The sequence below is a fragment of the Rhineura floridana genome, chromosome 7, assembly GCF_030035675.1.
Source record: "Rhineura floridana isolate rRhiFlo1 chromosome 7, rRhiFlo1.hap2, whole genome shotgun sequence".
Taxonomy (NCBI): domain Eukaryota; kingdom Metazoa; phylum Chordata; class Lepidosauria; order Squamata; family Rhineuridae; genus Rhineura; species Rhineura floridana.
The window spans coordinates 45,993,950-46,018,858 of NC_084486.1; the positions used below are offsets into that span (position 1 = coordinate 45,993,950).

The window sequence follows — 24,909 nt, forward strand, 5'->3', positions numbered from 1 at the left end:
GCTTGCCCAAGCAGGACTTTCCCTTCTACTCCTTCCCTTGCATGCCCCCCCCCAAATCTCTGGAGGGTTCCCATTCCTCTGGAGCTGATTCTGAGAGTTTGTAAGGGGCTGCAGAGAGGAGGGGAAAGTTCTGCTCCACAAGTCTCTTGCATTCAGAACAGGAACTTTGGATACCACCAAGAGTATTTACCTGCTATGCCTGACTATTCTTGTTCCTAAATAAAGGAATTTTCATTTGCTGCAGTTAAGAGTAAGAATAACTGGAGATGTTTTTATTAAGAAAATTTGGAAGCACCTAACTGATAGCATGTTTACAATTTATTCCTCATCACACACAAAAAATACACATAAATCTAGTTGAAAACATAGCCAGATATGAAGATGTGTGGAATAAAGTTATAAAAACAACACTGTTCCTGAATATATTCACATTAATGTACTTAGAGAGCAGGGAAAGGGGAAAGTAAGAACGAAGGAAGGCAGCAGTTTAGAAGCATTTGCGGTGAACAATGGATGGGCCAGCCTCGTCATATTCCTGTTTGCTGATCCACATTTGCTGGAAGGTGGAAAGAGAGGCAAGGATAGAGCCACCAATCCAAACAGAGTACTTGCGTTCAGGAGGAGCAATAATCTGTACAAAAGAGAAAAATTGAAGGCTATAGTTAAAATGTTGCAGGCTTGAATTGCATGAAGACATTTAAATCAGTGGAGTGATGCAAGCCATTCCTATGCCAAAATGGTAAACAAAGGAGTTGTACCTGTCCATACTTGTGTGAATGCCACAGACAGGTAAGAGGTGCTCTTAAAGTCTCTGCATATCTAAGGGTGAGCATACTGTTATGGGATTTGGGGGTTGAGATGGTTGATTTCTATGAATCCCTTTGCCAGCCTCTGATTTGGGATCTGCAAAGGAAGAAACCTGCTCTACTGGTCAGACTAGTTACATTCATAAGCTAATAGATTCAGCCAAATCTGTCAAGTGCCCCATTAACAAGTGTAAGAATCTGCCAGGAAAGCAATGTGGCCCATTAAGAACTCTTCCCCCCCCCAGCAAGTAAGTAGTTTGTGTGTCTGTTAGAGTGTGTCTGAGGAAAGGCTGGAAACTGGAAACAGACACAGAGGCTTGCTAGCTTTCTGTACCCCCTAAGTCATGCGCTTTGGGGAGCAAGATCTGATGGACTGATAATGCTGAAAATCCGTCTTTCGCTCAGGCTGAATATATGTGTAAATAAAAATCATACAACCTATAAGACCCCACAGTCTCTGCTGACCTTTCCAATGAAACCAAGCCCTGAGGAAGTGTTGACACCCCTAGAGGTCTCACACCACTCAGAGGTTAGGGTGGAGCACTTCAATATGCACTTGTTTTTGACAAGAGAAAAGTCAACACAGGGTTTCTCTCACAATAGCATCTCCATGTGATCAGACTGATATTTTGCCTTGTTTTAAAGGCAGTTTAATTTGTGTGTGGCGGGGGGAGATTTCCTGCAGAATATTTGTATTGTGCCATGTGTGTAGGGACTATCATCAGGGTACTTACATGAGCTTAACCACAATATCAGTAAATTATGTGATGACCGTTTCTTGCAAGAAAACTAAAAATGATAGTGTAAACCTGCCCTAGAATCATTGTTATGTTGGGAACTCCTAGGGGTTGATGCTTTTCTTCTTTCAGTTCCTGTATTTCCCCATTGGGGAATTAAGGTTTAGGAGTGGGATGACTTGTTTGCTTTGCTTTACACTTTACTGCATAAAAAGGTTATTAAAGGGTTTACCTGATTCTGATTCAGTGGCATTACAATTTTAAGTTAGCTAGTCACCTTGAAATATGCAATCATTACCTATAGCTGGTCTATTTGCCACTATGAATTAGATAATATCCAATAATGGAGTACCTTTATTTTCATAGTGCTGGGTGCCAGGGCAGTGATCTCCTTTTGCATTCGGTCAGCAATGCCAGGGTACATAGTGGTTCCACCAGATAGGACATTGTTTGCATAAAGGTCTTTTCTGATATCGATGTCACACTTCATGATGCTATTATAGGTCGTTTCATGAATGCCAGCAGATTCCATGCCTGTGATGGTTTGAGAAATTATTTATTTTAAATATCCTCACTTTGCCTTTCCACCTTTTGAGCTACCTACCTAAAGGTGATTTATAGTCAAATGTTAAAACAGCAGTCACAGAGAAAATAGCACCAGAAACAAAACATATTCAAAAAAATATATACAAAAATCACAAATTCAAAATTCACTTAATAGGTGCCACATGTGAACTGACAGACAAATGTCTGGGAATGGCATTCTACCCATGTCTTAAGACAGTATCTGAAAGCCAAAGACTGGGTGCCACAACTAGAAGACCCTGAGCCCAGCAGCCACCAACCTGTTAGGGTGGGGAACATCTACGCAGGGCTTGCAGAGATTACCTTCAGACACTGGCAAGATGTGAGAATGAACCTTAATGAAGTAGCCTTGAATTAAAGGCCTTCAGTGGCACCCCCAGCAGGTTGCCCAGAATCTGAGCTTTCATATTAAAAAAAATAACCCTCTAGCCCTCCAAGAAAGAAAGGAATGGAGCAAAATGTGCAAGTACCCTTCTAAGCAATTCCTATGAAGCGAGTCAGCCTGGCTGCTCCTGCCTGTCAGTGTTGTTAGTCAATAAGTGAAGTCAGAGCTGTGACTGATATGTGAGTTGTTTTGACACCACACAATATGACCCCACCCAGAGTCCTGAAGAGCTAGCTCTTTTGCACTCCCTTTTGGTGCACTTTTCCTGCTTCTGTTCCCCACCCCTCCAGTTCTTAGAATCTCCATAGTTTGCCCTTCTTTTTTCTTTAGCAACCAGGATGCATCCTTCTTGTGCTGAGTTCACCTGAGGTCTGGTAGTCTGTAATTATTTTCTGCAAATGTTACTATTTTCTGCAAACACTGCTAATAAGTGTGGATGAATGTTAAAGAATCCCTCTGCCCGCAAATGTGAACACTTTGCAAAGAGGCTTAGGCATGTTTCTGCTTTGCAGGAGCTAAAGACCAGGGACTCATTAAGAATTCACTGTATAATTAACTTATGGTACAATGGTATACATGTCTACTCAGAAGTAAGTCTCTTTGTGCTTGATGAGGTTTACCTCCAGGTAATGGGGTACAGGATGGTGGTTTTGGTTTAGGGTTGGCATTGGGGGAAAATGGGGTTCTTATGCCTTTAACAGCTGTATAGCAGGCAGAAATTCAACAGGGCAACACTTTTCTAATATGGAAATACAATTATGGGGAAAGCCTCACTATGACTACTCATTTTGTGTTATGCCATGCCCCCCGGCAGCCATTTTGTGACTGGTGCCCCCAGCACTCTCTCAAAATTTGAAATGTTTCCTCCAGTCCAAAATGGTTGGCAACCCCAGAATTGAGTTGAAGGGAATGTTATTTGAAACCAAACATGTTAACAATGTCAGGTAACTGTGTGTTACACAGAAAAACAATATCTTGCAGCAGGTTAGAGTTGGGCAAACGTTATTTGAAGTACAACAATCTGTTTATTAAAATTTGTGTCTTATAAAGCGAATAACTGTGCTGAAAGTAGAGGCACCTTTACAATTTTCAATCCAGGCTAAGAATTTCTTATATGGTTATGAATCCAGTTAGAGTTGGACTTCTGAAAACATGTCAGGTATGTAACAACTTGGGCCATTTTCTTGGCAAGGAATGCTGCTCCTATACTCATCTGATTCTCAGACACACCATTCAAAATGTTATCGCTGCTGCCAACTATAAAATTCATTTTTTAAGTCCTAGTTTATGCTATTTTTGTACACTTGTCAGGGAGCCACAAATGGCCTTAGCTCAAGTGCACTTGGTGGCAATTCCAGGTTTTTGCCACATAGTGTGTGAAATGGCCTTCATAGCCTCAAGCATTCAAACAAATCAGCAAGTGAAGTGAATTGAGGGATGGTTGTTTTCTTGGCCTAGAAGCAGGGCTGGGGAACTCCCAGGGATGATGGGAGTTGCGGGTCAGTGACACCTTGCAGGCCACAGGTTCCCTATCTGTAAGAACTAGCTGGGTGTGGCCATTTAAGGAGTGGTGGCTGAATTTCATACTAGGGTATGATATAATTAACCAAGATTAGGGATGGGGAGAAATTCAATTCAGTTTGCATTTCAGGCCAAATCTATCAAATTCACACTTTCCGAAACAATATAAGAATTGAAACACAGCCATCCTTCTAAATTCTCACTTACTTCTAATTTTGGTTGTTAACCAAATAATGTTTATAAAAATGCTTATGTCAGGGAATAGTGTGCATAAAAATGAAAATATGAGTGAAAATAACATACAAATATGTATTATATGATGATAAATTGCTTGCAAAAATGTGTACATTAGTCCAAACTTCCTGCAAAAATGTGTTTATTAGGATAAAAATGCACTAAAATGCTGGAGAATTTTTTATGAGGATTTTTTTTAAAAAAATTGCAAATTGCTGCAGAAATGTGGAGAACTAAATTTCAGATTGGAAAAATGAGAATCAGAAAGAACCAAAATTAACAGATCTTTCCATCCCTAGCCAAGATATATATATAAATGATCTTACCAATGAAAGAGGGCTGGAAAAGGGTCTCTGGGCAGCGGAAACGTTCATTCCCTATTGTGATCACCTGACCATCAGGTAGCTCGTAGCTTTTCTCGAGGGATGATGAAGAAGCAGCAGTGGCCATCTCATTTTCAAAGTCCAGAGCAACATAGCAAAGCTTCTCCTTGATGTCACGGACAATTTCACGCTCAGCTGTAGATGAGATTCAAAAGAATTATCAGTGTGTGACCTGCAACTCCTTTGGCAATCATAAGAAAGAATATAGCATTCTGTCTTAGTATATAGTATTTGTATTGCTTATCTATAGTTTAGATATCGATTCAGATATTTCTCTGAATTTTGTGAAACCAAAAAATGTGTCCATTTGGGGAAAGTGTATATATAAATGTATACATTAGTAAAAGCAATACACAAAAATCCCCACTATTTGGGGAAATGCAAAAATGTGTATATTAGGCAAAACTGCATACCAAAAAGTGTGGCTTTTTGAAGATATGTATGCTAAGGTGCTGATGAATTTTCATGAGGTTTTTTTTTTTAAAAAAAGGAAATTGCTTTGCAAATGTGGTGAACTGAACTTAAAACTTCGAAAATGAGAAACTGAGAAATCAGAATTGACAGATTTACCCATCCCCACTTTATCGATGGACTATTATGTGTGTTACCAGTTGCATGCAATAACTTGGTGCATATGATTATCTCTGGATCAGAACTAGCTTCACTCTATCGAAAACAGTGTCTTTCATACAGCTTTGGGGTATTCTGGGGTCCTTAAATATAGCACAGATTTGTCAATAAGTAAGTCAGTAACAGTGAACAAGTTTTTTTTATTAACACATCTCATCTACCACCTTGAATGTTACTTTGCCATGTGCCATTTCATAAGGATTCTACCTGGGCACACTCTCAGTTCACATGGGGCAACATAATCCATGGGGCAGATAAAAAATTAGTATACTGTACGATGGCAAAATTTCATTATGATTTTTTGAAACACTCCAACTGAACTGTGTGCGCACCTTAGAATACTCTTCAGAAAATTCTGCAATATGCAGGGGGTCCTTATCAAAATGTATATGGAAAGGGTTCCTCGAAAATGGAAGATTTGGCCTTTTATATGGAATGAAACAGTATAACAACCACATATCTATAAACCTCCTAGAAATATATCATGCTGAACAAATCTCAACCCTATATATTTCTCTTACCCGTAGTAACAAATGAGTAGCCACGTTCTGTTAGGATTTTCATGAGGTAGTCTGTAAGATCTCGGCCAGCCAAGTCCAGGCGCATGATGGCATGAGGCAGTGCATAGCCTTCATAGATTGGCACATTGTGGGTGACACCATCCCCAGAGTCAAGCACAATCCCTTGATATGACACAGACAGATACCATTTAGCCTCATATCTATGTACTTTTCTTCAATTTCAAAAACCCCATAGTGGATATCATGTTCATACCTGTTGTACGTCCGGAAGCATAGAGGGACAGGACAGCCTGAATAGCAACATACATAGCTGGGACATTGAAAGTCTCAAACATGATCTGAAAAGCAATGGGGGAAAAGTCAAAGGAAGTATTGGGCTTGCGATGCTATATTGTCTTCGGTATTTCATGCAATAGGGTTTAAACTACGGATGGGATCCATTGGCCGGTACCACTTTGAAAGCATTCCGTTGACCTGAGAGGTGTTACCGATTTGTGTTTCTTCTTTGTCCATTATTCATTGCTTTTATTGGTCCAATTTTTTCTCCCCAAAAATAGTGATATTAATATAATTGTTTCCAACTATGTTTTAAAGGAAAGTGGCTTCCCTACCTCCACCCCCTACCTTCCCCTCCTCCTCCTCTGCTGTGACTGAGGCTGGTCAGTTTTCACATTAGCAAGCAGAGACCAGCTGTTTTCCTTTGGGAAAGGAAAGTGAACAGCTTTCAGTGCCCCCCCATTCCCCACCTCCTAACTGGCAAGCTTGGAAATGGAAATGGTCTGTCTTCAAGTCAATTCCGACTTATGGCAACCCTATGAATAGGATTTTCATGGTAAGCAGTATTCAGAGGGGGTTTACCATTGCCTTCCTCTGAGGCTGAGAGGCAGTGACTGGCCCAAGGTCACCCAGTGAGCTTCATGGCTGTGTGGGGATTCAAACCCTGGACTCCCAGGTTGCTTGTTCTCTAGGCGAAAGGCAAGCCTAAAGAGTCCTGCCCATGCTAAGGACTCTCTAGAGAGTCTCTAGGCTTGCCTTTTAATCATTTGATGTGTTGACACTACAGAGATTAGAAGGCAAGCCTAGAGAGGCTTGGCTTGCTTCCTCCTCACTTGGAGCTTGGGTTATTCAAGTGGAGGAGGATGAGAGATACCTCTACCGCTGTGTTGTGCTGTGAGTAAATTCAGTAGAACACAATATATTTGGGGGGGGGAATGGCGTCGAGGGAAAGCCTCTGAAGTTTGGAGCAAAAAGGATCACTCTGCAAAGATGGAGTATATGCAGACCACTCAAAAATCTGGTGCTAAATCTAAATTCAGTGGAATTCTTGCCCATCCCTAGTTTAAATCATTAATTACCCACAGCACATAATTTTATGCATTTCCCCAATCCTTCCAATAAAGACATTCAGAATTATTATTACTAGCAGTAGTAGTAGTAACAGTAGTAGTAGCATTTCATTCATTCCTTCATATACCGCTCCATAGCCGAAGCTTTCTGTGTGGTTTACAACAATTAAAAACATTAAAAACAGATATACAAATTTAAAAACACATTTTTAAAAAGCAATTTAAAAACACATGCTAAAATGCCTGGGAGAAGAGGAAAGTCTTGACCTGGCGCCCAAAAGATAACAGTGTTGGCGCCAAGTGCACCTCGTCAGGGAGATCATTCCATAATTTGGGGGCCACCAATGAGAAGGCCCTCTCCCTTGTTGCCAGCCTCCCAGCCTCCCTTGGAGTAGGCACCCGGAGGAGGGCCTTTGATGTTGAGCATAGTGTACGGGTGGGTTTGTGTCGGGAGAGGCATTCCATCAGGTATTGTGGTCCTAAGCCATGTACGGCTTTATAGGTTAAAATCAACACCTTGAATCGAGCTCGGAAACATAGAGGCAGCCAATGCAAGTTGTTTTGTCAAGTCGTTTTCAGACACTTTCTTTATATAAAATGACTGATCAATGGAAATAATACTAACATTAATAATAATGCATTCAGAACATAGAAATGCAACAAATAGTATTGCTTGTTTTCAATAAATGGATCAATAGAACTCATGGCAAGGAACAGAAATTTCATTTAATTTAGAGTGAGCCACATAGAGTAAAACATGACAATCTTTCCTAAGGGGTAAAAATCAATACCATCCACTTGGGGTATTTTCCACAACAAACATAAGCTGGTTTAATAGTTACTGCCTTTCCCTCAGAAAACTACCATTCCCAGGCTTCCCTGGGGAAAACATGGGGAAATGACAATTAAGATTGGTTTCAAACCAATATATTTTTATTGCCATAGAATATTAACCACTTGGACTGAAATCCCAACCATTCAATGAAAAAGTGAGGAATGATCATTCCCTTTATTATTCTTAGCAACTCCTTGAACTGTATATAAGGTATATTAAAGTGTGATAAGGGGTAATTAATCTGCACTGAGTGATCCTGAGAATGTTCCCATGAAGTGACCTAGAGAGGTGCACTTAAGGTCCATCCCTGGCAATGCAACCATGGCTGCAAGTCAAAGAAGTAAAAGCAGTGGTCGAGGTCAGCAGGTGCTGAACCCAGAATAAGGATTGTTTCATGTAAACCGAACCAATATGTCCTCTTCTCAACATGCCTATCCCAGAAAACAGAATGAGTGTAGATGGGGTAGGTAAACAAAGAGAGGTCCTCATATCAAATGGGCTAAAAGGGGAAGCAAGGTCTGGCTTTACATTCAAGAGTAATACAAAGCCCGTTTGCAAAATGTGTGGAATGGATGAAAGAAATCTGCAACTACATTCCCAGTTCCGCATAGTACAGCCATATGGAGCACCTGGGATTGAAGGAACAGACACTTTTAAAAATTTTGTTCCTAGGGAATTTTATCAATACTAGCTCAATTTTCAAGGGGAAAGAATCTGACTTAACAGGGTGAGCATCAACTTGGAATGCTCATACAACTATCCCAACACAATGTGTGATATCCAGTTAAGGCATATTCATAGTAGTAGACCCACTGAAATAAATGGGTGGTATTCAATGCTAGTCTTACTCAGAGTAGACCCACTAAATTTAATGGACATGACTAACTTAGGTTTGTTAATTTCAATGGTCTACTCCAAGTAGGATTTATGTTGAATGCAACCCCAACAGGTTTAAGTTACTTATCACCCAGGGGGCTGCCCAAGCTCAGGGCAGTCCACCAACCATGTTGGGTAACTCACCAAGGTCTCAATGAATCTGTTTTCTGCTATCTGTAGAACTGTCAAGCATTTAAGAGGTCACAATCCATGGAAGGTGGGCAATACTGGGCTTGTTGGGTCACAGGCCTGATGGAGATATAATGAAGGAATTCTGGGAGCATTCATCACAGGAAAGCAATCTGGGTACCACTCTGAAATTTGGAAGTTCAGATGCTTGGTGCTATAATACTTGTAGTACTTTCTAATTATTATTTAGGAATATGCAGATGTCCCCTCATCCTTGTTATTGTTGATCCATAGGTTAGTTTTGCTCCAGGTCCCCTCTGCCTGCCCAAGTTTAATTTAGATAATTTCTAAATTTGAATTTTGGAATTGATGCATGTCCAGTTTGCTTTGGTTTTCATGTTGCATCTAAAGCTAATCAGGATCATTTTCTACAAACTCAGAAGTAGGAACTACCAAAACCAGAATATAACACCCAGCAATAATCAGAAATACAGCTGGTGTCTGCACTACACCAACTGTAGACATCTCTCTTCACCAAGGCATTTGGGGCCAATTGATCAGTGTTGCCCATTTGTAATGGTGTACTGCTTTCTGCTGTTGGTTTAGTATGAATTTTGGTACTGTTTTAATATGTTACTGTGTCTTATAGCTGTAATAATTTAATGTGTGCCGTCCATCATGATGCTATTTATGATGAAGGGCTATAGACATTTATTGAAGAAATACATAAATGATTAAAAATTCTTGAAGCTCTGAAGATGCCGGTTACCTGTGTCATTTTTTCTCGGTTAGCTTTGGGATTCAAAGGTGCTTCTGTAAGCAGAGTTGGATGCTCTTCGGGGGCAACACGCAGCTCATTGTAGAAAGAATGATGCCAAATCTATATTAAAAGGCAAATTGAACTTTTATTATTGTAATAAACAATGCCATCACAACCAAGCACCACCACACCACCTTAACAAAATTTCTAAAGCTGTGATAGGTACATAACATTTCCAGACACTAGAAACTGTGCATGTTTTATATGCGGATGAACAATCTTTTTTGGGGGGAATTGAAACCTAATTCAGAATTGAGGTAGTAGTGGCCTCATTCAGCAGCTTAGCTTCATTTTCAACACAGAGCACCATTTATGTGAGCAGTCCTCACACAAAAAAATTAAAATGTTTACCATATTGGAGAAAATGCTGGTTTTTAACTCTGGATTGTTAGCATTTTTGTCTAACAAGATAAATGTTCTGTGGTGGGTCACCATCTACACAGTGGCTGCTTCACACAAGAAAATACAGTGGCAACATGACCATGTGAGAATTTTACTACGTTAGAAATAAGCATGTGCAGCAGTCCTTAGAATTATTATTGAACCAGTAGGCTGCAAGACCCATATTAGTTAACAGAAAAGATCCACAGAGTTGCTCTGATCCCATGCACCTTTTACAAATCACCTAGAGATGCATGGTTGCTACAGGTAGTGCCATAGCCATTGTTTCTCCCATGTGTCTAGGTGGGTGGATTAACAGAGGAGAACATCTTCATCAGGGGTGGGTAGACTTTAGGCTTGTGGGATCTACTTTGTTTTTCACTGGAACCCCATGGCTCAGAAAGGCGGGCATACCATTGCAGGCCCAGGCGTCTCTGGACACACTCAGCCCAGGAATATGCTTTCAAGTACAGAACAAGTGCGTACACACAAATCTAATCCTGTTTTTGCTAAAGCTTTCTTAATTTCAGCAGCCTAATTTAGGAGAGGAGAAAACACTTTTTTCTTTTCACTGTTGTTAAACCACTGGGATCCTGTGCAAATCAGGAACCCCTTGTAAATCCTGATATATATCTTTTTCCCACCTCTGATATACATCTTCTGACCATGTGGGTAAGCGGATCACATAATTTAGTGCCATACTAGCAGTGTCTAATTCACTATGGAATACAGTGGTGTTCCCCATGTGATTACAATATTTATCACAACTGCACATGTGATAGCAATAAGGAGCAGTTCCCAGTCAGCTTACTGTGTGTGAAGCTGACCTTATTCAGTTTTTCTCAGTGCCTTCTATATTCGTTCTTATGTAATTCCCTGTCACAGTAACAATCTGCATTCTTCAGGTGTACTTATTGAAAGAACTAATTATTCAAATATCCACTGGCCATTTAGCTAAATGACACTAAGCTCCACATTAAATTCCAACAAGCAAGATAAAATGTGGAATGAATTAAGGGAAGTTAAACTATTAAGATCTGGATGACTGGCCCATCAGGATTCTTGAGTTTTCACACACAGATGTGCACACATGGTATGTTCATCCTTTTAATTATGCACATACCGAGGTATGAAATATTCCACTTTTAAGTGTCCAGAAAATGAAAAATCCTTCTGACAGAAGATATGCAGATTGTGTTCACCAAAAAGACACATGCAAAACACAAACAAAATAAAAGCACAAATCCCTGCTTCTGCTTTTTATTCATTTTGTACTGAAGTCTGTGTACCTTCACATTTGTGATTTAAATACCTTCTCCATATCATCCCAGTTGGTGATGATTCCATGTTCTATGGGATATTTCAGGGTCAGGATCCCTCTCTTGCTTTGAGCTTCGTCTCCTACGTAGCTGTCTTTCTGCCCCATGCCTACCATCACACCCTATGTGACAGGAGGAAAAAATGACTACATCAGGCTCATAAGCAAGCAAACAGCGAAATAAGATGGCACGTATCTTTTATTTTTAAACAAGAGGCTGAGGAAAACTGCCTCAGTTGTCATCCCTCCCTCACAAGCATTACTATAACAAGCACAACAGAATAGGGTTCAATGACATATGAAACTTACCTTATCTTGGGTCAGATCATTCGTCCACATAGCTCAGTATTGCCTACACAGATGGATGGTGGCTCACAGCTTCTTGGGCAGGGATCTTACCTGGCGTTGCTTCCTGAAATCCTCGCAACCAGAGTTGCTCAGAGACTAAACCTGAGGCCTGCTGCATGCAAAGAAATGCTCTGCCACTGAGTTATGGGTCCTCCCTGTTTCTTGTATCACTGTTTTGACCATAAAAATTGATTTACATTGAGTCAAAAATGCCACTGCACTGAGATAAGAACAGAAGAGCCTGCTGGATCAAGCCAGTGGCCCATCTAGTTCCTCATCTTGTTCTCACCATGGCCAACCAGAAGCCTATGGGAAGCCCAAAAACAGGCCCTGCGTGCAACAGTGCTCTCACACTTAGGGATGCAATACACTGTTGTGTCCCTTTTTGTTCACTTTGTTCGTTTCATCTTCAGTCGATCCCAGTTCATAGCTGTTTGGGTCTCATGATTTTATGGCTTTTTCATTCCGGTTTACAGTGGCTTGTGAAGATTTCATAATTTTCATTTTGCCTTGTGGAGGGCAAATGCCTCTTATGTAACTAATGCTGCAATATTTTCTTTGTTTACACTACTCTACTTAGGTTCAAGTAGCCATCAGGCTTATCTGCTTTCACACACACCTTAAGCATCTTTTTTTTAGTATCTATATGTAGTTATTTTGTAAAGTATCAAATTCAGAATATTGTCTGCACAATCGTCCATTTCTTTCATTTGCCCCCTAACACACAGTTTGTGTGTGTGAGACTGTGATGCTGAGGAGGGGCTGGGGGATGTGTGTGTGTGTGTGCAAATTTGAAGCCAAAACGATGTGTTCTTCTCTCACCTTACCTATTACACCCACATGAACCAACCCAAACTTTATAATGCTTGATCCACTTGCACAGTAATGAACTCTTTTGAAAATCTCTTTTGATATTTGTGTGTGTGCATATATATATAGCATTTTATGTATTTTAATTTATTTTACATATTTTAATTTATTTTAATGTTTTTATGATCTTTATTGCGTACAATTTTATTATATATGTAGGATAGAAGGGCAGGATAGAAATATTGTAAGTAAATAAATAAATAATAGTCGTTTTGTGATAAATATGAAGTAAAGAGCCATCTAGTGGCAAATATTGAACAGTATATTCTTTCCAAGTGCTCCACGTCCACAGCCCAAATTGCTAGCTACATTTATAGCCTGCTCTCTCAACCATGTTTACTGAAATGTAAGCTCCAATTATTTGTTAGATTTACTTCTAAATAGATATAAGGTTGCAGTCGATGCTAGTCCTACTCAGAGTAGACCCATTGAAATGAAAGAATATGACTAAATTAGGGCCATTCATTTAGATGTAAATAACTACATGAAACCGCTGGGAGAGGTTGTCTGGAGATTTGGGGTTCGGTGCCACCAGTATGCAGATGTCACCCAACTCTACTTCTCCTTTCCACCTAATTCCAAGGAAACTGTCTCGGTTCTAAACCAGTGTCTGACAGCAGTGGTGGACTGGATGAGGGTGAACAAGCTGAAGCTTAATCCAGACAAGACAGAGGTGCTCCTAGTCAGTCGAAAGGCGGATCAGGGAATAGGGGTTCAGCCTGTGCTAGATGGGGTTACACTCCCCCTGAAGACGCAGGTTCGCAGTTTGGGTGTGCTCCTGGACTCAGCCTTAAACCTGGAGGTCCAGGTCTCTGCGGTGGCCAGGAATGCTTTTGCACAGTTAAGATTAGTGCGCCAACTGTGCCCGTTCCTGGAGTCGTCTGAGTAAAATTTAGTTGAATCCCTATACTTGGGATTGCAATCTTACAATGAAAAGAAACAATTATTTCTGAATCATTTCTTTAAAAATCTCTATTAAAAATCTAATTAAATATGTGCATGTTCTATTCTTCTTAGGTCACAAGAATTATATGATACATGCCACAGTTCCACTGATCTGTCAAGTGATCAAGGCGTGCAGAGGCTGAGCACCTAAGGGCCGCCCATCTCAGGTCTGTAGCTAATAGATCTCTCAGCAGTTTCAGGGTCTTCTTAGGCTGTGGATTCAAAGTTTAATGACATGGCTATTTATATTTAGGAAGGGATATGTAAATGAGCTCAATTAGCTAATATTATTGAAAAATGGAAATGGACTGCCTTCAAGTTGATTCTGACTTATGGCAACCCTATGAAAAGGGTTTTCATGGTAAGCGGTATTCAGAGGGAGTTTACCATTGCCTTTCTCTGAGGCTGAGAGACAGTGACTGGCCCAAGGTCACCCAGTGAGCTTCATGGCTGTGTGGGGATTCGTAGTCCAACACCTTAACCACTACACCATACTGGCTCTCCAGCTAGATACTTGATATTATTTTGTACTTCCTTTCCCCATCTCTACAGCAATCCATGATTAGTCTGCTAGCTGACAAGATGGTCTAAATTTGTAGTCGACCACAAAAATGGAAACAATTTTATTTGTTGATCAAAGTGCCCCCACTCCACCTCAGCAAAAATAAGAAAGTGCTGAAATATTTTCTGTATATTATTTATTATATTTTTCTGTATTAGAGGCAATTCTTTTCAGCTTTGAAAGAGACTGAATTGAAATTGTGTTAAAAAGTGAAATGACAATGTATTTTTTAATTTGATATCATTGTGATTGGATTGTTTATCAATGTTTATAAAATCCATAAAATCATTTAAAAAAGTATTTTCCGTACATTTATTGCTGCACATTGATTACTGATCTTTTTCAAATAAAAGAGATGGGCTGAAGAAAAAGGGTTGCTATTCTCCAGAGAAAGATGGCTACCTTTAAGATGGCTGGTCAAGAGTTTAAACTGAAAATGTGTTAGAGCACAATATGGTGCAACCCCATTCATATCAATTGGACTAATTTCAAATGAATTTTATAAGGACTGTGGTATTGTAAATGGTGCCATTTTGGGGGTGGGGCTCTTTCTTTCCAGGTTCATGTTACCAATTCGAATGAATCTTTTGGTTACTGTACCAAACAATGTTTCAACAGCTGAACCAGACACTCACCTGGTGCCTGGGACGTCCCACAATGGAAGGAAAAACTGCTCTCGGAGCATCATCCCCAGCAAAGCCAGCCTTACAAAGTCCCGAGCCATTGTCACAAACCAGTGCAGTGCTGTCTTCTTCCTCGCACATCTTCTATAGCAACTTTCTCAGACCTTCCACACAGTTACAGACCTATAAAGAGAACAGAGAAGGCCCAGTGTAATAAAAGAAAATAGAAGAAGAAGAAAGGTTAACTGTGAGAGTAAAGTGGTCTGGCTTCACTTAGAATTCACAACAGTAGTTAAAAAATCCCCCCCTCCATTCTCTGATGTGTGTAGCAGAGCATTTCATGACTTTAAAGAGCGGTGGCTTTCAGAACTAGTAGTTTTTCCATGCCCCAAATGGCCACCACTCTTTAAGTCATGAACTGCTGCTCTGCAATGCTTCAGGAAGGACAGCGAAGGAAGAGTCGTGTTACCATCTCCATCCTTGCTTGGCAGTGGGTAAAGGGAAGGGTTGGGAAGATGCTTTTGAGATGGGAGATAGTTGGCAGGGACGGGGGGAACTTTTTTGGCAAGGTTGGTAGGGGCAGGGGGACCTTTCTCTGGCTGTCCAGCATGGATTTTGATCTGAGAAGGAAGAGTTTGGGGGAAACAGAAGCTTGCCTCTCCTTTGAGACAGCCTATTAAGAACCCTGCTTGAAGTTCATTTCTGAGTCATGTTCAGGTGGGTGAACTTTTATCAGTATTGCTAGCAAGCAACAATAGAAAGAAGAGGGGGGAAATTGAAGGGGATGTGCGGAGGTTGTGCACCAGTGGGATACTGTAACTGGGCAATGTAACTGTCACCAAAATCTTGCACAAAATGTTGGCCCATTTGCTATTTAATGTTACATAAGCTATTCCTTCATATAAGTGTCACATGCTTCTGGGATGCCAATTCTCTCCATCCAGATTTTACTACCTAGTCATCAACAGCTGACTTTTTGAAGGGAGCAATGTAATCACTTAGGAACAAAGGCCATGCGTCAAAGCCAAGCTCTGTGCTTCTTAATTAGGGCCCATAGAGCCAGAAGAGTACAACCAAGGGGATCACACACCATGCCCAGTATAATGGTCATTATTTACTTAACATCTTCTTCCAAACCAGCTCCAGGACATGTATGGTAGCCTAGCCTCCAACTCACCACACATCTAACATGCAGAGGCATCAGAATAGATCAGGGCCAGTTCTAAACTTTACATCCTCCTCATGGTTTTGGAGTTCTTACATTTTATTTATTTATTTATTTTATTTTATTACATTTCTAGACCACCCTATAGCAATAAGCTCCCAGGGCGGTGAACAGCATAATAAAACAGATTAAAATACAAGCGGATGTAAATACAATACAGTACACAATAAAACATAATTAAAATTCCAAATTTAAATTCAATTTTAAAATTTTAATTTTTTTTTAAAATGCCTGGGCAAAGAGGTAGGTCTTTACCTGGCGCCGAAAAGATAACAGAGAAGGCGCCAGGCGTATCTCGTCAGGGAGGGCATTCCATAGTTCGGGGGCCACCACCGAGAAGGCCCTAGGTCTAGTTGTCGTTCTCCGTGCCTCCTTATGCGTTGGGACACGGAGAAGGGCCTTCGACATCGAGCGCAGTGACCGGGTAAGTACATAGCGGGAGAGGCGTTCCGCCAGGTATTGCAGTCCGATGCCGTTAAGGGCTTTATAGGTAAGAACCAACACTTTGAATCTGGCCCGGAAACATATTGGTAGCCAGTGCAGCTGGGCCAGAACAGGTGTTATATGATCAATTTTTTTAGTCCCAGTAAGGACTCTGGCCGCAGCATTCTGCACCAGCTGAAGTTTCCAAACCGTCTTCAGAGGTAACCCTACGTAGAGTGCATTACAGTAGTCCAATCTAGAGGTTACCAGAGCATGGATAACTGTGGCGAGGTTCTCCCTCTCCAGATAGGGTCGTAGTTGGGCTACCAGCCGAAGCTGGTAGAATGCATTCCGTGCCACCGAGGCTACTTGAGCCTCCAGTGACAGGAGCGGATCTAATAAGACCCCCAAACTACGGACCTGCTCCTTTAGGGGGAGTGTAACCCCATCTAGGGCAGGTCGGACATCATCCATCTGGGCAGAGAGCCCCCCCACCAACAGCATCTCAGTCTTGTCAGGATTGAGTCTCAGTTTGTTAGCTCTCATCCAGTCCATTATCGCGGCCAGGCAGCGGTTTAGTACATTAACAGCCTCACCTGAGGAAGATGAAAAGGAGAAGTAGAGCTGCGTATCATCAGCATATTGCTGGAAACGCACTCCAAATCTCCTAATGACCTCACCCAGCGGCTTCGTATAGATATTAAAGAGCATGGGGGACAGAACTGAACCCTGTGGGACCCCATATTGGAGTATCCAGGGGTTCGAGTAATGCTCCCCAAGCATCAACTTCTGGAGACGATTCTCGAGGTAGGAGCACAGCCACTGCCAAGCAGTGCCTCCAACTCCTAAGTCCGCAAGATGTCCCAGAAGGATACCATGGTCGATGGTATCAAAAGCCGCTGAGAGATCAAGGAGAACCAACAGAGTTACACTCCCTCTGTCTTTCTCCCGACAGAGGTCATCATACAGGGCGACCAAGGCTGTTTCTGTACCAAACCCTGGCCGAAAGCCCGATTGACATGGATCCAGATAATCAGTTTCATCCAAGAGAGCTTTCACTCATTTGCATCACATGTATCACTTGTATCTTTTGGTTCCCACCTCAGGAATTTCATGATAGTTTTCCGTACTATTCTATTTGCATTGTAATTATAACATTTACATTAAGTTCATATGTGACAGGATTTGAGAAGAAGCTGTTTGTCTGCAGTTTGCAGAGCAGGTTGTGTGATGGCCAAACTGGCTGATTTTGCAGGGATAACCTAGCCCTCTCTTTTCCTATGGCTGTATGTGAAAGAACTGGCACAAAGGGAGGGGCTCATTCAGCTGTGCAAGCACAGCAGCCATGTTAGGTAACAGCACACACTACTGCACAGAGACAGATGGCAAACCTTATGTTTTAGGACTATCTATGACTGATGTCTACACGCACACGGGATAGGGGCAGAAATGCCACACATCACACAATCCTCATTTAGAACAGGGACAGGGAACCTGTGGCCCTGTGGATATTGTTGAATTCCCATCAGCCTCAGCCAGCATGGCCAGTGGTCAGGGTTGATAGGAGCTGGAGTCCAATAACATCCAGAGGGCCACAGGTTCCCCATCCTTGGTTTATAGCAAAAAAAACCTGTGACAACCTTATACCTCACTTCCCATGCCAGCACCTAGCAATGTGGTTGAGTGCAATGTTTAGACTTGACCTAGTTTGACCAATGAATTTACAGTAATACTTACTGTCACATTGGCCTGAGTCCAAGATTGAGCACTGGGGAGACTCTCATATTCAGAACTTTTCCCCGCTGTTCCACGTCTACAGTGTGGCTCATTTTGTTTCCATGCTAGGCATAAATAATCCTAGTCAGGAGCTCCACTCTCTATATACTGCAGTATAGTGGGCTTGCTTTTGGGGGGAAATTCAGTGGTTTGGAGATGCTGCATGCCTCAGGCTCAATGAAGTTAAGAGAGATGTTTAAAGTGATTATAGCACAATCATTGGTTATTAGAAAATTTGTATTTAGCTTGTAATCCTTGAAAAATAATAACAGGCCTTGGGAATTTAGCAACTGCAAGAGTGAGTACTGCTTTTGTCAATCCAAGCTTGCAATAGAAAAGGAGAGCCTTCAATTCTGAGCACTAGACTGAGGCAGATTTGTGATTTACAATTTATGTAAGGGTCAACTTTCAGTTCATCAGTCATTGTCCTTCATTTAGCCTTTGTAGCAAAAATGATTCAAGGAAGGTGGTGCTTCTGTTTCAATATACAGAGCTTAAACCTTTTCCCGTCATTTGTGGGTGCAAAGATGAGATCTCCAGCAGTGGCAGCTGGTGGTTCCATGTTAGTGGGGCAGTGGAATCTGCTCCAGGTTTTAGTCTGAACTGTCAAGGAGCTGTCCAAGGTGGGAGTAGGTTTCAGCTCCTTGAAAGTTCAGACTAAAACCCAGAGAGGATTCCATTGCCCCACCGACATGGAGCCACAAGCTGCCACTGATCTCCAGTGTATGACCCATGTTATTTTAGGTTGTTCAAAACAGCATTTCCATCTAACTGCTGGGAAGATTAGACAATCATAATGACAGGTAGATGGAAAACTTAGCATATCTTGCTTTCATAAACAGTTGGAGAAGGGTCATAGCTCAGTGGTAGAGCATCTGCTTTGCTTGCAGAAGGTCCCTGGTTCAATCTTTGGCATTTCCAGGTAGGGCTAGGAATGTCCTCTGTCTGAAACCCTGGAGTGATGCTGCCTGCCTCAACAATACTGAACTAGATGGTCTAATGGTCTAAGTATAAAATAGCTTCCTATGGTTTTAAATAAACTGATATGCTGGCTCTTTCACCAACCCTCAAAAAAGGTGTGTGATTTGATTCCAGTTTGATTCTGGAGAAACATGGCATACATAACTAATCTTCAAAATTGTATTTTCCCATGATGCAGTGAGAGTGAAGATAAAGCAAAGAATATGGCTATTGGGTGCAGAATTAATCTTCCTGAACATCCCAAATGACTAAGAAAAATAAAGCAAAATTTCTAGCCATTATCGCTACAAAAAGTATTATTTGTCATTACTTACATTTATTTATTTCATTTATACCCCACCTTTCTTTTTTCATGAAATGCAAGGTGGCTTACATATGGTTTCCAGGCGGTCTCCCATCCAGGCACTGACCAGACCTGACCGTGCTTAGCTTCAGCAGGGAGCTGGCCTTATGTGCCTTCAGACCATAGCCTGGGACTATGGGATTTATATCCCATCCTTTCTGCAAGGGGTTCAGGGCTTTTGTCTGTGTGGAGGACTTTAATGCAGTATTTCAATTTGTTTGTACAAACAATTAAAAGTGCTGTCGCTAATGTAACTTAACCCGATCCCATACTGCCACTCAGCTCCTTCACCGCAGCCTGCAGTGCTGGATTCCAATTGCCCTGAGCTAAAGAGTGGCAATGTACTGGGCTCTGTTAGTATAAATTCCTTATAAAGGACTTTATGTTCTCTCCTGAAACAGGTACCATGAAACGTCAAACTGGCAAAGATAAAATTGAGTTGTCTTATATGAAGACAAAGAACACAGACTCTGAAGACCACTTAAGAAACAAAGGACAGTGTTTCTCATGCCTTTCCATTGGTATCCGCTGTCACTAACATTTCTAGTGCAATTTATTCTACTGTAGAATTCAAGGTGAAACATATGGGATTTCCAGGTGGCTTCCCATCCAGCCCCATTATCTTTGCTTCAGCAAGGTGGTGTTATCATGTGCCTTCAATCAGAACATACCTTGGGACTCAGGAATGTGAACTAAGAGGCTGCATTCAAAGGAAATGCTTTGTGAGCCAGTGAACAAATTGCTTTTGATTTGAATATGAAAGAGAACCAGGCTCAAATGCCTACTCAGCCAGGGTCAAGAAATATTTAAAGAAATATTTATACCAAAACATAAATATAGATAAAGGCTACTTTTACAGACATTACACAGGGAAAACTGGGGATATATCAGGACTGCTCAGCAAAGAACTCCAGCTATTGGCTCCCTGATAGGTGGAATGATACCCACATTTGTGAATATATGTTTGTCACATTTACAGTTTACATATTTAGGTGTATACCTCAAAGAACATGATGGCTGGGTGAATAAAAACTGGATAAAGATATAATATAGTTCATCTGAAATGCTTGGTACAGGATAGGGATTAAATTAAAATATTAATAACTATAATAATTAGAAGAGTTTTTTAAAAATCTGTTTTTAACTGAAAAGAAATATTTGATTGCATATATATTTTGTTAGTATAGGGGCTACATATAGTTGAGAGCATTTTACTTCAAAGCACAGAGTACCTAGCATGGGTGCCTCTAGCCAGATTGGAACAAACCATTTCCTAATTAGGAAACAAAGTCTTTCAAAAGTCTGTTTTTGGAATAGAGCTGGAGAGGTCAAGGGGGGTTGCTCAAACTCAAGCCAACTGAGCCAAAAATCCTAAGAGGGAGGGGGAAGGCGGAATGCTGCTTGTCTGCCTGAGCAGGGTGAACTCTCTAAAGGAAACCATATTTAGTATCTAGCAGAAATTCACAGAAATCAAACCTTTGAAACAAGTCTTCTAGTGACAGCCAAGCAAGCAGTGATTTGAAGCCCCAGGGATGCTCCAGAGTGCAAGGATGATAATCTGCGGTAGCTAATTTAATGCAGAACCCTGCAATAAACCTCTAACGTGCATCTTGCATGAGTGATTAACAGAGCAATCCCATGCATGATTACTAAGAAGTTAAGCACCATCTCATCCAATGGGGCTTACTCCAAAGCAAGGGTTCATTGTATCCTAACAGTTTAATCCTATAGACGTCTACTGTGAAGTAAGCCCTATTGAGGGCAAAAGGACTGGCTGCCAAGTAAATGGGGTCCAGGACTGAAGCCTAAGGGTACCTTCCCCAACCTGATGCCCTCCAAATGTTGTTGAGCACAACTCCCATTATCCCTGACTCATGCTGGCTGGGTTGAGCTGGAGGTCACCAGTGGTGTGGGGGCTGATTTAAGGTATGCAATTAACTGCTAATTTCTTGCTTCTAGACAAAGCTGAAAGGTTCCAGTGTTCTACAGCAAAGGCAAACCTCATTAGAAATATACTATCTGCAAGTTGCTCCTTACTGAGAAATAATAATAATAATAATTAATAATAAAATAATAATAATCTGATTTATCCCATTTTTCAACCTAACAGGCTCACAATAAGTCAGAGCAGTACAAATGGAAATCTTTAACAAATACAATTTGAAATGACAAAAATCAACACAAGAACACCAAGAAGTACAAAAACAGCACGACTCTAGCTAAGTATCACTACCCCTTGCAGGTGCTAATCTATGCTATGAAAGGTCTTACAAAGAGGGGAGTTGCCCTCCTATAAACCCTGAAATGAGCAGGCCAGACAAGCCTCTTTTGGAAGGGAATTCTATGGAGAAGGCTCTGGGCTTTATCCTCTTTTCCCCACCGCCCACCTCCATCCAAACACTGGGCTGCAGCTGGAGGAGGCCTTTCTTGATGACATTCAGCCTCAAGGTGGGGAAAGCTCAACGCAAGCACTTTGGAGAGTCAGACAGACCCGGGCAGTGAACCTTTGGAGGAAAGCAAATAACGGACTCTCCTCAGTGGTTTAAATGTAAATGAAACAATATACAAGTCTTGTAATGATAAAATGCCCAAATATATTACTGTAGCCAGGGCTTATCTAGAGTTCAGCAAGTACAAAATCACATACAGGAGAACAGCAACTGTGTAATAATGAAATGCTACAGTAAATATTGTGGTATGTAGACAAACTCTCCTCACCCCAGTTCAAATATCAATGTCTTTCAGCCATGATGTAATGGAACTGAACCTCATATGCATCAATTTGCTCCTTCTGTGTTTCGGGGGGGGGGTTGCCTTTGCACTTCTACTAAAAGGGGATGGAGAGGAGGTTGTCTGTCTTGGATTATGCTCAGAGCCAGTGCCTGTGAGAGATTCTAGTGGATGTACTCTCTATTGGCACTGGACTATCTCTAAATCCCAGCTAGGTATAGGGCATCTATGAAAATCTAGACTATGGCTATTATTAGGACAGCCAGATGCAAAGGGGGGCAGGGAGTAGAAGAAGAGGGGTTTTCAGCAGTTGTTGCTTGCATGACACAAGCTACACCTGATGAAGAATTTCCCTTTTAACACAACATGTGGAACTCTGTCCCCTTTTGCATTTGGCCACCCTAATTATGTTTTTTGCAGTATTTACCCTATAGAATTTAATTTTACCCTAGTTAGTTGTCACCTATACTTACAGTGAACTCGAGGTATAGTGAACTTATGACCCACTATATTTTTATGGTTACTTCTAATGAATTTCCTCTAGATCTCCCTTAAGAATAATAGCAGCAAGTATAGTAGTAGTAGTGGTAACTTTATTTGTGCAGCACTATCAATGTACATGGCACTTCACACCAGGACACAAGTCAAGTTTCTGCCCCAAGGAGCTTACATATCTCCTCTTGCTCTGAATTTAAGATCACAGCTAGAAATAAATGCATCTACTGCCCTTTGGGCAAACCAACCAAACCAACCATATGAAAAGTCCACATATATATATTCACTTAGGCCCCAACAAAGCAGTGGAAAATCCTTTTCAGGTTCACAATGCAGAAGCAAATCATGCAAGATTCATGTCCACACAGCATCTAAAGAGCAAGTATACATTAGGAACAAATCTGAACCATAAGAGAGAGAGAGAGAGAGAGAGAGAAGAGAGAGAGAGAGAGAGACACCCCACCCCATCAAGGATGCCTTTTAATGGTGCTTTAAAGAAATAAATACATGGCCAAAAACAGCAGAAAAGCTTACAGAGGCTTAGATATAAATGACATTTCTTATACCTGTTCATCTTGAAATACAAAACACTCATTCTAGACAAAAATATCAACCAGCATTTAATTGATTTCATTGGAAGAATTAAGCATGAGCTTAAATTGTCTCAGTACATTAAATGCTTAACTGGTTTATGTCAAACAAGACAATCCTACGCTTGTTAAAAATGTTTAAAGAAAGCATGCCAGCCCAGTAATGTTTCCTTAGGATTGCAGCACACTTACTTGGGATTGAACTCCACTGAGTTCCGTGGGACCTACTTCCCAGTAAATGTACAGAGCATCACCCAGCAGGATTGCAGCCTGAGGATGCACTCCACATTGCACGAAGGTATAACGGCAAACACTATTAATGGGCATGGATTATTTATTGTGGGATGAGATCTCAAAGACACCACCAATATATTTGATCAAAACAGGAAGGCCATTCCCTTCCCCCCTGCTTTTCTTATCTAAACAGATCAGGCAAATCCAGAAATCATTCCTTTGGTTCACTGCCACTTACCCTGTCAGTGCTTGATTGGGGAGAGCTGCTCTGGGATGGTGGACTGGGAAACTGAACATTCACTGCTTATATAGCTCCTTGGCCTTTTCCCCTCCCACCAGCTTTCCAAACAAGGAGCAAACCCGGGCTCCATCTCTCTCTCTCTGTCAAACAGAACCATATAGGGGCTTCTGCACAAAACTCTCTGATCTGGGTGGCCACAGGGCCCTGGGTCTCCTCCGCTCTGCATTCCATTTGGCTGTTCAGAAAGCAGCAGGAGGCTTCAGCTGCATGGTAACATAAACACAGCTATGTTTCAGGATAGCTGCCGAAAGTCTACTGGAGTAGCACACGAGGCAGCATCTGGCCAGGAGTGTCTGTTTCAGTAACCCATCCCATGGCATCCTCCTTGGAAGTAAGGCAGCTGACAAATGGGGCAAGAGGATAACTGCTACTGCCTTGACAGGCAAACATCCCGCAGAGTTCCCATTTGCTGTGGGCTTGGCACGAATTGTTCACAGATTTAAGAAGCCGAATGCCCCACCCTGCTCAAAGGGGTGGTGAATAGAGCTCTCTCAGGGGCCTACATTTTGTTTTATAAATCTAGGGTATACAAAACAAAGGAGACCAAAAAAAAGTCTCAATTTTGAACTATTTTTTATTTTTAAAAAATTACTCTAAGTATGCAAAGCAATACTGGGGGAAAACACAAACAAAACATTATACCTGTGCAGGGATGGCCAAATCTGTGAATTTCAGGTTCTCTGTGTTTCTCATTTTTCCACTCTTCAGTTCTCCACATTTCCATATCAGCATTTGATTTTTTTAAAAAAAGAGTGCTCATGAAAATCCAGCAGCATTTTAGTGCACGTTTCTCCAAACAGACATATTTTTGCAAAGCAAATTTCACTAACAGAATGCATTTTGTATGTTATTTTCACGAATATGTGTGTTTTTATGTAGACTTTACCCATCCCTAGTATATGCATTTTTGTACACTTTACCTGCCTGGAGAACTGCATTGCAAATGTCAGAGAAAG

At 41.2% G+C, this 24,909-nt stretch overlaps 1 protein-coding gene across 2 annotated transcripts; it reads right to left on the reverse strand.

Moving 5' to 3' along the window:
• Positions 1-244: 244 nt before the first annotated feature.
• On the reverse strand, positions 245-23,948 carry ACTA2 (actin alpha 2, smooth muscle). 2 transcript variants are annotated; one of them, XM_061635426.1, is made up of 9 exons: positions 23,891-23,948; positions 14,868-15,038; positions 11,502-11,630; positions 9,758-9,868; positions 6,056-6,140; positions 5,803-5,964; positions 4,595-4,786; positions 1,896-2,077; positions 246-631 (listed from the first exon to the last, which is right to left on the reverse strand). In XM_061635426.1, the coding sequence occupies exons 2-9, from the start codon at positions 14,994-14,996 to the stop codon at positions 488-490; spliced, it is 1,134 nt and encodes a 377-aa protein (XP_061491410.1). In that variant the 5' UTR covers positions 14,997-15,038; positions 23,891-23,948; the 3' UTR covers positions 246-487. The 2 variants fall into 2 exon arrangements, with proteins under 2 accessions (XP_061491409.1, XP_061491410.1); XM_061635425.1 differs by lacking the exon at positions 23,891-23,948 and having other exon boundaries at positions 245-631.
• Between the last annotated feature and the right edge of the window lie 961 nt (positions 23,949-24,909).

Bases quoted from the DNA above. Each gene is read 5' to 3' on its own strand.
- ACTA2 (XM_061635425.1), bottom strand. From the start codon at position 14,996: ATGTGCGAGGAAGAAGACAGCACTGCACTGGTTTGTGACAATGGCTCG. The intron at 9,869-11,501 runs GTATTTAAATCA...CTTTTAATATAG, and splicing joins ACTGGGATGATATGGAGAAG to ATTTGGCATCATTCTTTCTA. The intron at 632-1,895 runs GTACTCCATTAT...TCTTTTGTACAG, and splicing joins CCAGCACTATGAAAATAAAG to ATTATTGCTCCTCCTGAACG.